Raw genomic sequence first — 14,007 nt, forward strand, 5'->3', positions numbered from 1 at the left:
AATACTATGGCGCGAAAGCCTTTTTGCTCGAAATCCTTTTGAAAGGGAAGGAAAACGGCCGATGCACCGCGAATCAGCTATATAAAGCAGATCTCCAGCATTGGACCCCTTGGTGCCACCGCCACCAGCACATAGCTGCAGCCCCCAGCTGCCAGACCATCTTGGTGGACGCGCAGGGGATATGACGACGAGGCGCGTCTACTGGAGATGGCATTCTGCACATTCTGCACATTCTGCAACGTTGAAAGAGGCGGGGATCTGTGTTTCGAGCTCCGACGAGCAGTGATAGGGCGAGATGGGCAGCAGCCGGGGAGTGGGTGCAGGCAGGTGCAGGGATTCCAGGATCAGGAAATTTTTGCAAAGGCGGGAACGCAGCGATGGGCATCAGTGCCACAGGACCACAGGCATGCAAGAGGAGTTTCCCATCGGAGTTTCCCCAGCCAGGACAGACGTTAACTCCTAAGTACTGTAGGCCGCGGTTCATAATGGTGAAGCACAGAGAAGGGGATCTTGCTGGAGGTGGGGTGGATACGGAGGACACGCTGCGGTTCTGCGAATCAGGTGTATTTCCCTGTACTGGCATCAGCACCAGAATCAGCATCAGCTCCAGCATCAGCTTTTGCAGGAGTCGGTCTCCGCTTCGGCCCCCCTCGTCGCGAACTAACACCATCAGCTCCAAGCTTCAATGTAGAATAAATGTGGGCTGCGTGGCTGCTCGCTGCTCGCTGCTCGCTGCATTATTACTAATATGGCGGAGCTGGAGTTCCCGCCCAATAGTCTCCACGCAGGAACTGCAGGCGACGAGCAGCAGCCTCCAAGCCGTCCCCCGCCAGAGGCCAGCCCGAGCAACAGCACCAGCACCAACGCCGACCACCTCCACTCCTGGAGCCGCCTTAGGCCCACCGCACTCCTCCGGCACGCACATCTATCCTTTACGAAGGACACGTACATAGTAAAGTCCCCCATTCAAGGAACAGTTGGACAGCTCGATCAAGCGCCACGGCCTCGATCACGGCGAGAGCAGGCCCGGGGAACATGGCAGGGCTAGCCGCATAAGCGCTTGTCAGAAGATAAGGTTATGGGATTCTCAAGAATCCCATCCGTCGCGCGGGCCAGTCACAGAGCAGCCATCTGATGCTCCATGTATTTTGCGCCTGATGAACATCGTTTATTCCCGGAAGCGAAGAGTCTTGCCATGATGTGGAAAACCTGTTACAGTACTAAGTAAAGGCTTCCGAACCAAGGGTTTGCGCAACCACTCGCTGTAGGGGGAGAAGAGAAGATTACTGTAGAAGATTGTGTGCCCTGTCGGGTCTGGACAAGGTGAAAGAACCGACAGTATCCCTCCGGAGGTGTCTCCATCGTCATAAAAGTGGAAGGCGCCTCTGCACTTTTGCGACGCGACACACCGTCGTTCGAGCCGAGGATGGATCGATCTAGAACGACAAGGGGCAATTTCTGTCCGCGCTTTGCAACTGTGGCGGATCATTATCATGAAGGGCCCTGATATTAGAGATCGACAGAATGACGACTTTCACGTGACTCACCCCCTCATAGCACCGAAAAGGGAAAATGATAAACGGCTTCTGAAGGGTATATAAGGTGCCGAGTCCCGAATTTTCCGCTGCAAAGAGCCAGTTTTAAAATTGAAATACTTCTGACGATTAATTGTTGGGACGTTCTCTCTTCAATGGGAACTTCAAATGCCGTGTACTGTACTGTGTGATCTTATATCTCAGACAGCGTTAACAATGAGCTTCGGATTTTGAACTGCACCTCCAAGGAAAAGGGCCGTACCTCAAATCATACGAGTACCCGCAATAGTAGTCTGCAAAGCGGACTTCGTTTGTACCTTTGCAACCTCACTTTGTTTATTCCTGCGGCAAGAACGTGGGAAAGCCACTCGGCACAAGGTGGTCACCTATCTTGAACACCAAACAGCCAGCTCTGCACAGTCCAATAATTCGTCACTTATTTCCATTACAACCACAAAGTCACTATTTCTGTCGTTGGATTAAAGCCTCTGAGGAGGTTGTACGTGAATTCTCAGCCCTGTCTCAGCGCCTCCTCTCTTCTCAGTCACTCCTGGCGTTTCTCTTCAACACATGCCGATGCAAGCCAAGTATTCTTGTCACACTGTCCCCGGAATTCGGTGACCATACTGCCAACGGCCGACTTAAAGCGTTTCTGGCTGCTTATGCACCATATTTGCGGTTCGTACCAGTCCTGTTCATTGGTTCAACAGCCACAGTGATGATCCAGCATCAGACAGATTTCGGATCAGGCATCCTCATAATAAAAAATTAAATGCTGAAAGAATAGAGGGGCAGATTTGAAGACTGAGTCCCTGATTTCAATTCCTCAGTCTCCAAGATCCAGGTCCAAGTCTTGTCTCCGTTGAATCGAGATACAAACAAGTCCGCCAGCGAAGTCGGGAAAAACTACTGGGGGGGAGGCGACCTGCGGCACCCTGTCTTACCGAACCCCCCAAGCCGAAGCCTCATCAGGACTCAACTCGGGAACTCGGGAGTCAAACGACTATGGAAACTCGCCACTTTTCGGGACATTCTGCTGGCTTATGGAGCCTAGGCTTTGGGATCACCGTTCGAGGACTTGTACATCGAAGTTTCATACGCCTCATAGCTTGGATACCTATCAAGAATTTAAGATCAACCAAAGCCAGCTCTAGCCTTTCACCAATTCGCGATCTACAACCCATCCCTCAAAAGAGCTCCATCGAGTCGCGCCGAAATTCCTCATCGCCATCAAACCTCAAAACTTCTTCTTTCAGTTCCTGTTACAAATTGCTATCGCGGAGAACCTTTCCATCAAGCCTGTTACATATTGTACGCTCAAACTCCCGGTTCCGCATCAGACAAGGCACTGAAATCCTGCTTTCCCACCACCCAGACTAAACCCAAAACTCCAACAATTTCCTCAGTTCCCAAGCCTCTTCCCTTTTGGCACAAGTCAGCTCCTACCCCTCCTCTCCTTCAACACTCAAGGGCCTTGGAGCATCGACGAACAGGCCGACTGACGCCCGAAAACGCCACGATCTGCCTGCTGCACCTCTTCCCTGGCTCCACCAGTGCACCCACCATAGCGAAGACCCATCAACGGAGGCACAGAGGATTCGAATTTACGAACCCTCCCCCCTCCAACACCCTTTCCCCGCTGCATTAGGCTCCCTTTCCAGCCCTCCAAATTTTAGCGGGTGCAGGATCCGATCATGGCGTCAAATCAGACCACAATGACTTCACGTGCTTGAGACAAGATATAACGTTTCCCATTCGCACGTCTATCGGCAACACTGCCCCTCAATTTCTGATGCTCACGGGACACGGGAATCGAACAGCTCGGTTCCCTTAGAGGGTGTTATGTGCAGGTAGGGATCGTAGGGCCTAGAGCGTCGCCGATGGGAGTGGATTTCTTGATTTCATGTGGATCGGGAAGGGTGAATTGGGGAAGGGGCAAGGTGATTGGTTGCAGTGAAAATAGAGGTGGATTGATCCTGGCGAAGTTGCGGGTGGACTTGAAGATTATTGTCCTTCTACCGAGGAGGCAGCTCAGGGGAGACCGTCACGTGAGTTAGAACCGGAACTTCGAGAATCGCCAACTTTGAGATATTCTTCGGGTTGAATAAAATCCAAAAAGTAGAGACGCTAAGTGGAGTATAAACCCTTTGATAATGAATCTGCAATTTAAATTGCCTTTCACTAATGTTAGAGGGTCCTCCGACGGTTTTTTTTTGACCTCTACTAACGTTAAAGGCACTTGTAGAACCTGAGATTTCAACTTGTAGCTCACAAATAGCTTCTTGGTTGACCACTTTACAGCAGGATCACCATTTAATCAGACAAATATCCTTGTTGCATATAGCTCCTTGCCCCCGCTGATCCTGTTTCAATTATTATCCCACTCTATCAATGCCTTCCTACATTCTTCCCTCCTGAAAGAATCAGGCCAGCCGTGCTCACGATAAATAGCTCGAACTTCCTAGAACCAAGATCAGGTCTGTTCTTCTCACAACTCAATTAAAGTGCTCACATACATCTGTTTTCTTCGTCCGACTCAGCATCGCCCCATCATCGGTATTCTCAGGGACAGTAACCCAGTCCAAAGAGCGATAATTATCTATCCAGCCCTGGAAAAATTCCGCAATCGGAAGCGTTTCGTACGCTCGCCAATAATCTGGATCATTCCTAGGAGGCTCCTTTCTCTTTGGACGTTCCATCTGGATATAATCCGTGACCGTGCCTACATCTTTCCAGCTTTGTCTTTGCTCTCCATTGCTGACAGCCTACCTTCTTGCGTGTCTAGCAGCAAAAAGCTACCATACCGCCCGCCCATCGTCAAAATCGCAACATGTTCGGGAATCACGCCCGCACCCACAGGGACGATATAACCTTCCGACTGACGCTTCTCAATGCTCTGCTGCACGTCGGATCCGGTGTAGTCAATTACATGGGTTTGGTACGCGATCTGGACATCCCAAGTGATGTATGGAATATGCTTAAGGAGATCAACGACATCTTCATTCTTATCGAGACCTGCGAGAGAAGTTGCAGTAATACTGGGCCATCCGGTTGGTGGCGGGTATCTGATTTCCGACGGCTCGAGAGACGGGAGCGTTGCGAAGAACTCGTAGAAGGAACGCAGGGCAGCGACAGCTTCTGTCCGGGAGTAGGATCTTGAGGGCATGGTTTCTTTCTTTGTGTTTTGTTGAGAAAAAATTCACGATGAGACGCGATGAGACGTATCTAGGCAGTTTCTCCGCTTACCTAAGAGGCACCAGATGCTCTGGCACTTCGTATACCTGCGGACGCATTAATTAACGGATCCTTTAGGCAGATTCTGCTTTTCCATGCGTCATACCTTGAAATCCGAGTATCCGCCAATCGCTACTGGAAATGGAAGGCCACTCTTTTGAAGTCACCTCCAGCACCTGAATTCACTGGTTAGATGAAGCAGCATGAGGACTTAAGACTTTGACGGTTTAAATATAGACAATACTTGTTTATTAGCAAAAGACCTATTTGAAAATATAATAATTGAATGAGCATCAATTTTAGGCAAGAAAAATCCTTATTTTCTACTTTGACTGGCTAAGACCGTGGTTCTTAGCAGCGGCGTGGGCGGTAGAGGGGTTATTCGCGGCGAGTTTGCGTTGGCAGGGGTCGGTGGCGTATGACAAGATTAAACAGCCGAGGGAAGGGGTATTGAAAAAGGATTACAGAGGAAGACGGTCGAGCTAGGTAGGAAGGCGACTTTTATAGACGTTGAAAGCAGCGCCTAACTTATGTACGCACCTTGCCTAATTCGGTGAGTGCTAAACCCGGGATAGTAAATACTAGGCCTGAGATTACTATATAAGCAAGCAAACAATTAATTAAAACGTAATAAAATAATTAATTATTAAGTAAAGAAGTTAAATGTTATGCATAGGGTTTACCCTATTATGTTATTTAACGTTGTTTAAATCCTACTGCTTCGCGACTGGAAATTCGCCTCCCTGAAAATGGGCAAATGTGAAGAATCCGGCTACCGTAACAACACGCTAAAATCCACCTGACCAGGCGACGCGCCAGAAATCGCGTCTCCATCAATTCAATCTCAAGCTTCGTCCCAAAAAATCACAACACTTCCCTTCCACCAACCACCCACAATCCAGTCTCCCTCACACAATTTCAATTCCACCTCCCCTCCCACTTCCCAAGCAACCCAACTTCAGAAAACAAGAAGAGAAATGGCAGACCCGCTGTCCACCCCGCGCTTAACCAGTCCTCACCTCGAACACTTCACCTCCCGCACAATCCGCCTCGTTGGTACGTTCCCCCGGGCCCCGCTTCCCCCAATTCCACTCTCCACTCTCCACCTTCCACCCCAATACTAACCCTCTCTCCGGGGGGCTAGGGCGCGTAACCCAACTCCGCGGCGACAACGCCACGCTCGACAGTGACGGAGCGGTGACCGCGCACCTGAACCGAGATTCGCATCTCACGGTGGGCAACTGGGTCGAGGTTGTGGGCAAGGTGAATGGGGATTTGAGCGTGCGGGTGTTGGTTAGTAGGGATTTGGGACGGGATGGTGCGTTACTTCCAAGGCAGCAGAGGGGGAGGGAGGGAAGTGGGCTAATGTGGAATACGCAGTTGATTTCGAGGCTGTCAAAGCGGTGGTTGACGCAACGCATCGGTATAAGGAGATTTTCTACTCGGAGCAATGAGGCCTGATGGCGATGATTGATGGATGAGGGTTCTGCTTCCGGGTGCGGTTTTACATTGGGAGTTGCGTCAATGTGATAGAAGAAGGGAAAGGTATGGTCTTGAGATGGCAGCCGATGGATTGCTTTGCTTCAGGGCGGCGCTGGATAAGGGACTATGGGAATGAAGTTATGTGTCGGACTTGCCTGGTGGATGAATCACGAAATGGAAAGACACTACTGAAGACTTGGAATTGCATCCTCTGATTTGTTGCACATGGCACGAATCGACCCAACTTTTCTAGTGCATTGAGTATCGACACCTACTACGCAGTTGTAGAGCTCGTTCCTCTCGTCGTCAATTCTGGGAGCTATTTGTCTGTTTGCAACATGAACGAATAACAGTCTCACGGCAAGCTTGGAATCATGTACTGCTATGAATTTCTTCTTTCATCCCGCTTGTCATCAATTCCTAGCTCGTTTGTATGTCGCCGCCATGCAATCATTCTGCTCGCTCTTCAAATGCCCATGAAAACGGCCTCTGCAATTCTGCTTGCTCCCCAAATGCTGATGAATAACGCCGATGCCCAATGCAACTATGCCTTGTATCCAGACAATTCCACAAACACCCCGCTATGCACGATATACGCGGAAAAATAAATGCAATGTTCACGCTGCCTGATGCTCCTCTCCAGCTTCGGTATCATCTCCGAAACCTATCGTCTCGTCCTCCTCCTGCTTAACAACCACTTCATCCCCATTCTTCTCCAGATCCCTCGCATCGAACTTCCCAAACTCCTCCCAGTTGATGTTTGCCATCGCCGTCGGATCTTCATACAAGTTGAACAACCTCGGCGGAGAACTTGGCATCGGAACGTCAGTCGAGAAGAAATCCTCGAGACTAAAGTTCATGTCTATATTTTGATTTTGGTTGATGTTTGGTAGAGGTGGCAGGCTGCCAAAATCAAGCTCCATGCCATTTCGTGCTGGCGATGTCTGGTTATTGGCTTCGGACATCAACTGATTCAAAGTGGCAGTAAACGGCGACTCGAATACATGATCATGGTGTCGTGGAGACCGACGGGTACCTGGTGTTCGTGAAGGAGTTCCTGTGAACAAAAGCAACCGACTGGGTGACTTTGCCGACCTAGCTGATCGAATCGACCTTGAAACGCTTCGTGTTACAGGTCGATGACTTGGCGTCTGACGTGTTGGCGTCTTGAAGGGATTCGCTGATGATGGTTTTGCTGTCGGTGTTGATGGTCGAGCAATCTCTCCTTTTGCCATCTCTTCCTCAAAAAGTCTGAGAAGCTCTGTATCCGCATCGTCAGCCTCGACCGCAGGCGGACAATTCTCCTTGTTCTGTGCCTCCATCACTTGCTCTTTCGGCGAGTGGAAGGTTGTGGCAATCGTGACGACGTTTGTGGTAATCTCTCCCAAGACTTTCGGTGATCCGTCCTTCCTTGGCGATGGGAAAAGCAGTCTTCGAGTGGAGCCTAAATCATCCTCAACATCGATAGGGCTGTGCTGTGTTCCTGCCCATCTGGCTGGACTAGATTTGATTGCTCTCCTCAAAGCCGCAGAAGCAGCGTCAGATGTCATCGCATTGATGCGCTTTATTGGACGAATACTTCCTCTCGGCTGGCCGTCATTCTGTGGTTGAGAACCTTGACTTGGCTGCATTCCAGTGGTATCGCTGGGGGAAACGCCTTCAGGCGGGCCCATTGATTCATACTGAGGACAGTTCGCTTCCGACTGAGGAAAGTTTGCCTCGGAAGGAGGGAAGTTGGCTTCTGACGGTGGGAAGTTGGCCTCCGAAGTTGGCATCATGAGATTTTGGTTTTGTGAATTCTTCGGCTTTGATGGGCGCTGAGTCGGTCTCTTTTTCTGGGCATTTCCAGTTCTCTCCTGAGGCGTAGACTCCCATCTTGTCTCAGGTCGTTGAGTCTTGTACTTCGACATCCAAATACCGCAAGCTGTTTCTGATTAGTCCCTGCTGTTTCCCTAACTTCTGAGAACTTACGGTTGCAAAGGAGGAATTCCTTGAAATCATCTTGGCTTTCTTCTGGAAGCAGGAACTTTTTTATAAGCTGATAAGATGTAGGCTTGCCTTGCTCATCCCGGGTCAAAACGATGACGGCAGTAACTCGTCCCGGCTCATCTGAATACTCATAATATCCAGGCTCTCCCTTGTGCTCCTGGGACCACGCTTTTCGCCACGTAGATGTTTCGATGGCGCCGCAGTTGCTGCAGAATGGAGGCATTTCTCCATTTGCGACTGCCAACTCTAATTTCTGCTTGATTGACGCTTTCTTTGCAGTCAAGGTGCGGCTGTATGGTGGAGCATTAGAATTGGGGTTTTGTGACATTGGAGGCATCAAAGGCATCTCGGGTACAGGAGGCATGGGAGCTTCGGTCACTGGATGAGGGACTTCAGACCAAGTTTGCGATCGCTGCAGATTTGATGGTGGTAGAGCCGGATCACTAGCTGGAACCGTAGGAAGGGTTAATGATCCCATTGAAGCTGTGCGCACCATCATCCGAGATGCAGGTCTTGATCGAGGCGCTGCTGGAGCAGGAGCAGTTTGGGTAGGCTCTTGCTGCTGTTGTGCCTGCTGTTCCGGGAGAGGATATGGTGACACTCGAGTTTCTGCGGGTTTAGGGTCTGCGGCTGGCGTTTGAGATTTCGGGCGCTGCGAAGACTCTTTCTGCGATTGAGATACTGTCGATCGACGAGACGACGGTTTGTTGATGTTCTTCAAAGGTGGTAATACTTGGCCATCTTCCGACATGACACTACCAGCACGAGATCTTGCTGCCCTAGCCTTTGACTCGACATGCTTTGGATGTTCAATGACTGGCATCCTAGTCGGGAGAAGGTCCATCGGTCCGGGATTGACCTCGTGGATTTCAAAGCGTTGATGAACCTCTTCAATAGGAGTGGGTACCCGTCTGGCAGTGCGGCTCTGGTTGTGAGCGGGAAGCTCAAACTCTTTCTCGTTATTCATCGTCTCATCATCTTCTCCAAAAAGATCTTCCAATGACCCACTCATAAAACCCGAGTCTGTCCTGGGCATTTCCGGCAATAGGGGGCTTGATGGACAGGGAGGGCTTGATCGGATGAGAGATGGTGGCCTGCTTCTCATCAAAGGAGGAGAAGAACCAATATCAATCGTTGTGTCGGCTGGACTGGGATTTCGTTCTGGGGAGGGGCCGGCTGATTCGATTGAATACCTAACCTGATCCTCGGGCATCAGAGGCGGGTAAGGAGATATGTGTGATTGTGTTTGTTGCTCGACTTGTGAGATTACCGAATCACGTCGCAGATTACTTTGAGACGGGGCTCGATCTCGATGTATGTGCTGGTTTGGTAGCTGGGGAACAGGAGTTGGTGCGCGTGGAATTTCTTGAAGATGGCTGCCTGCTCCAGCTTGGGGATTTGGTGACATGGCGATTGGTCTGAAAAGACGTAAGGATCCTGCCGTGCTTGCAGCGACTCGAAGTGAGTCAGGTTCCCCAGAAAATGGCGTGTTGATATTCTTATCCGCCTTCGTAACCTTAGCTCTCTTCCTGGGAGCAGGTCCATCATCTCCATCTGTGCCCTCCTCATATCCCGACGTGTTCCCTCCAGCAGCGGCGGTCGCTTTGGGTTTTCGGGCTCTGGGCCGCTTGACAGAAGCTCTCGAAGAAGGGCGAGACGAGGCCTTGGGCTTTCCACCAGCAGTCGCGTTGCCATTGTCCGCATTACCCTTGTTTCCGGTATTCATCTGATTGAACGGGTCCATATTTGGCTGTTGTTGAAGATGAGGATTAAGAAGCTGATTGACGACCTCCATACTCATTCCTTCTCTCTGTCCTATATTGGAATTCGGCGGAATGGAGATCTTGTTCGTCATTTGAGAGATGTTCGGATTCGACTGCAAGAAAGAAGACCATTCGTTGGGGTCGAAACCATTCGAGGGACCCTGACTCATGCCTCTGTATTTCTCCATCGTATTCATGTAATCGTTTTGTAAGACTGTAGGGACAGGTACAAGCCGCAATTTGACCTCCAGAGTTTCCTTCACCCCGTTTGTGAAAAGACCGAGAATATTTTTGCAAACGCGTCCAGTAATGAGTTGCCGGGACTGCTGTGCGGGCGCGCCTGGGGTCGGCGAAGCTGCTGCGAGAGCCCAAGATAACATTCCTTGTCCCACGAGAGGGTTATCGTACTCGGAGTAATCATACGCGTAGACAGTGTAGTCTTGGCCAAGTCTTGAGAGAAGCTCCGGGCTGCATTGGACGATAGCTTGTATGCATGTCTTCAATTCAATAACCCCAATTGAGGCCGTCTCGTCCATGGCGATAGTTTGAATATCGAGAACATGCGGCCATCGTGCCAAGCAGTTGGTCTTGTTTTGGTCATCGAAGGTGTAGAGAACTTTGACTGTAGATTGAAACGCGATCAGTATTTCTCCACCACCTCTAGATCAATCAGTGAAACATACGTCTCATAGGTCTGACCGACACTCCATCTTCATTACCAGCGTTGTTTGGAGCCACTGTAGGCGGTTGAGGTTGCGTATCCTGCCAGGGTGTGAAGCCTGGGGGCATTCCGGCTGGAGAGGACATTGCGAGCTTTGTCTGCTCGCAATGTCGACACAGAAAGCTTTAGATGTGACAGCGAGCTCCCTGAAGGTTATTGGAAAGGTCGTGAAGTCATTGAGCGGGAGTGGGTGTGGAGAGTATTCTCGGAAGCGTGGAGGCTGGGACCTGGACCATACCTCGCGTCGCGAGGTTCTCACGCGTGTGGGGAATGCCGGAACGAAACTAATGATGAACAAATTTCGCTGAAAGCGGTGAAGGTGAGAACTTTTAAAGATGGCGGACAACGAGAAGGTACAAGACGATACTCGTATTCTTTTCTTTCAACTTTGTTCAAATTGAATGAAGTTACGAAGGATGTACACTCTCGATGTTGATGGTTGCGAGCTTCCTCCAATCGACGCGAGGGAGGCACGGACCACGGGGCTCGCTTAGGTTAAACCTCGGGCTTACGATGAACCCGAAATGTGCGTTTTAGGCCGCAATCCGTAGCCGTAATTGTTGACTTCTGTCAGATCAAATTCCAGCACACCAAGAGAGAGATGAATCAGAATCTTTTCGGAGCGGGGTAGAGTCCTTTTATACTCTCGCCAGACAAAAATCCCGAACATACCGCGCTTATGACTCAGCCCGTGCCATGTTTTCAGGCTGATAGGCAACAACCCCTTAAAATCACATGATTTATATCTCCTTTCGATTTGTTCCAGGTCAACTTGGGTCATTCAACACCTTTGCGACCGCGAATCTATCAACATCCGCCCTGCCGTATGACCCGATATCTCTACAAATCCACCACATTATATCATACACCATCAACGCTCGCCACGTTCTTCAAAGTTAGACCACTGGCGCTGTTTCTTCTGTAATCCACACAGCCTTGTCGTTTCCCCCCTTCTTGGTTTTTCTGTTTACCACCTCCTGAACGATCTCTTTCACGCCTTGCTTTCCTTGCCTCTGTTGTACGAAATACTTGACGACTGACTTTGGGGTCAGCTCTCCCTTGTTGACTACGGCCTGTATGGCCCCTTCTGATGGGATACTGAATTGTGCGTGGGGATATTGTTTGTAGTCGTCCTGACTCAACAATCCTAATCGATGAGCACCTTCGACTGTGAAGAATGGGTCCGCGATGTTGTCTTTTGGATTGACGTCCTCGAGTGAAGCTGGTTTCCACGCCGGCTTGCCATCCTTTCGAATCAACAAGGCATGGACACCCTCAGTGAAGTCTGGATGGGCCATGAATTTCGCAGCAATTTGGCGTTCCCGTTGGAATGTTTCCGAAATAGACCAATTCTTGCCAAGTTGCATTTGACGAAGTGTCACATAAACGGCAGTTGGCGACCGCTGGTGCAGGGTGGCAAGAGTCTTTTGAGCCCATTGCTTAGTTTCCCCATCCTCGGCTTTCAGAGCGGCAATGATCTCAGGTACACTGGTCTTGGTAAAACATCGATCGATAGCATTCCGTAATTCGCCTTGAATGTGGATGGGTTCATCGTGTGGCAAACCAGTGCAGAATTCCTCGATGGTTGAATTAATGAGCTGCAGTCGCTCGTGTAATGGATCGTAGTCCTTGAATCGCAGTTCAGCCAGACGACGCTCCAGTGCTGGGAGTGATGTTGAGTGGATATAATGTGTTGCGACTCCTGAGTAAAACACGTTCACACCCTTCAACTTTTCACTTGTGAGGGCGAGATATGTACCAACACCTCCAGGCATTCTAGGCAGGAAAAATGAAGCTCCCACATCTGGGAAGAACCCAATGGTCGTTTCCGGCATGGCGAAGACCGTTCTTTCCGTAGCTATTCGGAATGGAGCATGAATGCTCAGTCCAACTCCTCCACCCATTGTGATGCCATCAATAAATGCAACATATGGCTTCTCGTATGTTGCAATAAGGTGGTCCAGTTTGTATTCCAGCCCAAAGTATTCCGTCGACTTTCGCTGACCCTCCTCGCCCTTCAAGTTATCCTCAGCGAGAGCTGCCACATCTCCGCCAGCGCAGAACGCCTTCGGTCCGGATCCTTTGATGATGACCACATTTGCCATGTCCGACTTCGCCCATTCTTGTAACCTCGGTATTATCTTTCGTATCATAGATCCATTGAGGGAGTGGAGTTTTTTCGGCCGGTTGAGCTCGATTGTCCGGACGCCAAACAGAGTATCAAAAAGCACATCTTCTTTCTCATCCCCAGGCAATTCCCTTATAATATCCGGTTCGTTGCTCGACGATTGGCCATGCCGTGAGTCTGTCGCCATCTAAGATCATATTAATGCCAGACCTCTCAATGATTCCGTCCCGCCCTTACCTGTGCTCTTCCCCCAAAAGCTGGATTTGTGGTTTTAGCTCTCAATGGCATAGCTGCACGTCTCGAGCTACAGCACGCTGCTGACCCAGCTCTCCCGCACAACGACTTCGCAAACATGAAGAAAGGAAAGTCCAGAGCGCGACCAAGGAAAATCAATCGTCACTAAAGGAACGCGGAGTAGCAATCCCTCTCTGCCCTAACCTCGGGATATTTTCAGTTTCGGCTCCTTCCCATAATTTATAACGCTAGTCTCTTTTGGGCGCATCGCGATTTCCTTCAACGACAAGCTTCGCGAGGCAGCCAAAACGGTTGTGCCAACGTCAAGAACAGCAACATCATGGCGGACGCAAAGATCCAGTATGTGTATCAATTTTTCCTCGAATACAAAAACTAACATGCCTCCAGAGAATTGCTGGCAAAGCCACGCAGCGACCTCACGTTCGTTCATCACCTCTGCCTCCTCGAGCCCAGAACTAACCCTCCCACAGCGAGTTCGAGATTGCGCAACTCGAAGAGCACGAATTCACGTCCGGACCGCTCTCGATCCTCCAGACTGCCGTAAGATCGCACACACAAGTCCTCATCTCATGCCGGAACAACAGGAAGTTGCTCGCACGCGTGAAGGCGTTTGACAGGCATTGCAATATGGTGTTGGAGAACGTGAAGGAGATGTGGACTGAGACGCCAAGAAGTGCTCAAGGGAAGAAGGGAAGGCCTGTCAATAAGGATCGGTTTATCAGCAAGATGTGAGTGTCCTCCCAAAGGGTTGATACGGCTGGGTGCTGATTTGATATCACAGGTTCTTGAGAGGAGATTCTGTTATCCTGGTGCTACTTAGTTGAGCTTTCGACGAGGATTTGGGTGGTTTTCTACGGACGGAGAATGGCAGTCATAAGGGTTGGCTCATAGCGGTTCTCT

At 50.1% G+C, this 14,007-nt stretch overlaps 5 protein-coding genes across 5 annotated transcripts; 2 read left to right on the plus strand and 3 right to left on the minus strand.

Annotated features, from left to right (window-relative positions):
- Positions 1-3,707: 3,707 nt before the first annotated feature.
- K444DRAFT_614024 (uncharacterized protein) lies at positions 3,708-4,259 on the minus strand (the record flags this gene model as incomplete). The annotated part of the gene is made up of 2 exons (XM_024880461.1): positions 4,052-4,259; positions 3,708-3,996 (listed from the first exon to the last, which is right to left on the minus strand). Coding segments are annotated over exons 1-2 (272 nt in total), but the record flags the coding sequence as incomplete, so codon positions are not given.
- Positions 4,260-5,746: 1,487 nt separating this feature from the next.
- Positions 5,747-6,223, plus strand: K444DRAFT_531438 (replication factor A protein 3; the record flags this gene model as incomplete). The annotated part of the gene is made up of 3 exons (XM_024874982.1): positions 5,747-5,825; positions 5,914-6,087; positions 6,150-6,223. 3 exons carry the CDS (start codon positions 5,747-5,749, stop codon positions 6,221-6,223), a joined length of 327 nt encoding a protein of 108 aa, XP_024736138.1.
- A 645-nt stretch (positions 6,224-6,868) lies between these two features.
- Positions 6,869-10,810, minus strand: K444DRAFT_530493 (uncharacterized protein; the record flags this gene model as incomplete). Its single annotated transcript, XM_024874907.1, has 3 exons — positions 6,869-8,175; positions 8,223-10,625; positions 10,687-10,810. The coding sequence occupies 3 exons, from the start codon at positions 10,808-10,810 to the stop codon at positions 6,869-6,871; spliced, it is 3,834 nt and encodes a 1,277-aa protein (XP_024736139.1).
- A 514-nt stretch (positions 10,811-11,324) lies between these two features.
- Positions 11,325-13,279, minus strand: K444DRAFT_614027 (ClpP/crotonase). Its single transcript, XM_024880462.1, has 2 exons — positions 13,090-13,279; positions 11,325-13,039 (listed from the first exon to the last, which is right to left on the minus strand). Exons 1-2 carry the CDS (start codon positions 13,138-13,140, stop codon positions 11,621-11,623), a joined length of 1,470 nt encoding a protein of 489 aa, XP_024736140.1. The 5' UTR covers positions 13,141-13,279; the 3' UTR covers positions 11,325-11,620.
- Positions 13,280-13,388: 109 nt separating this feature from the next.
- On the plus strand, positions 13,389-13,972 carry K444DRAFT_614028 (small nuclear ribonucleo protein Sm D2). Its single transcript, XM_024880463.1, has 3 exons — positions 13,389-13,446; positions 13,495-13,527; positions 13,578-13,972. The coding sequence occupies exons 1-3, from the start codon at positions 13,427-13,429 to the stop codon at positions 13,837-13,839; spliced, it is 315 nt and encodes a 104-aa protein (XP_024736141.1). The 5' UTR covers positions 13,389-13,426; the 3' UTR covers positions 13,840-13,972.
- Positions 13,973-14,007: the final 35 nt, after the last annotated feature.

Source organism: Hyaloscypha bicolor (assembly GCF_002865645.1).
Source record: "Hyaloscypha bicolor E unplaced genomic scaffold K444scaffold_87, whole genome shotgun sequence".
Classification (NCBI taxonomy): Eukaryota; Fungi; Ascomycota; class Leotiomycetes; order Helotiales; family Hyaloscyphaceae; genus Hyaloscypha; species Hyaloscypha bicolor.

Coding starts and splice junctions, on each gene's coding strand:
- K444DRAFT_614027 (XM_024880462.1), bottom strand. CDS start 13,140: ATGCCATTGAGAGCTAAAACCACAAATCCAGCTTTTGGGGGAAGAGCA. Junction 13,040..13,089: donor CTTTTGGGGGAAGAGCACAG/GTAAGGGCGGGA, acceptor ATATGATCTTAG/ATGGCGACAGACTCACGGCA.
- K444DRAFT_614028 (XM_024880463.1), top strand. CDS start 13,427: ATGGCGGACGCAAAGATCCA. Junction 13,447..13,494: donor ATGGCGGACGCAAAGATCCA/GTATGTGTATCA, acceptor ACATGCCTCCAG/AGAATTGCTGGCAAAGCCAC. Junction 13,528..13,577: donor AAGCCACGCAGCGACCTCAC/GTTCGTTCATCA, acceptor ACCCTCCCACAG/CGAGTTCGAGATTGCGCAAC.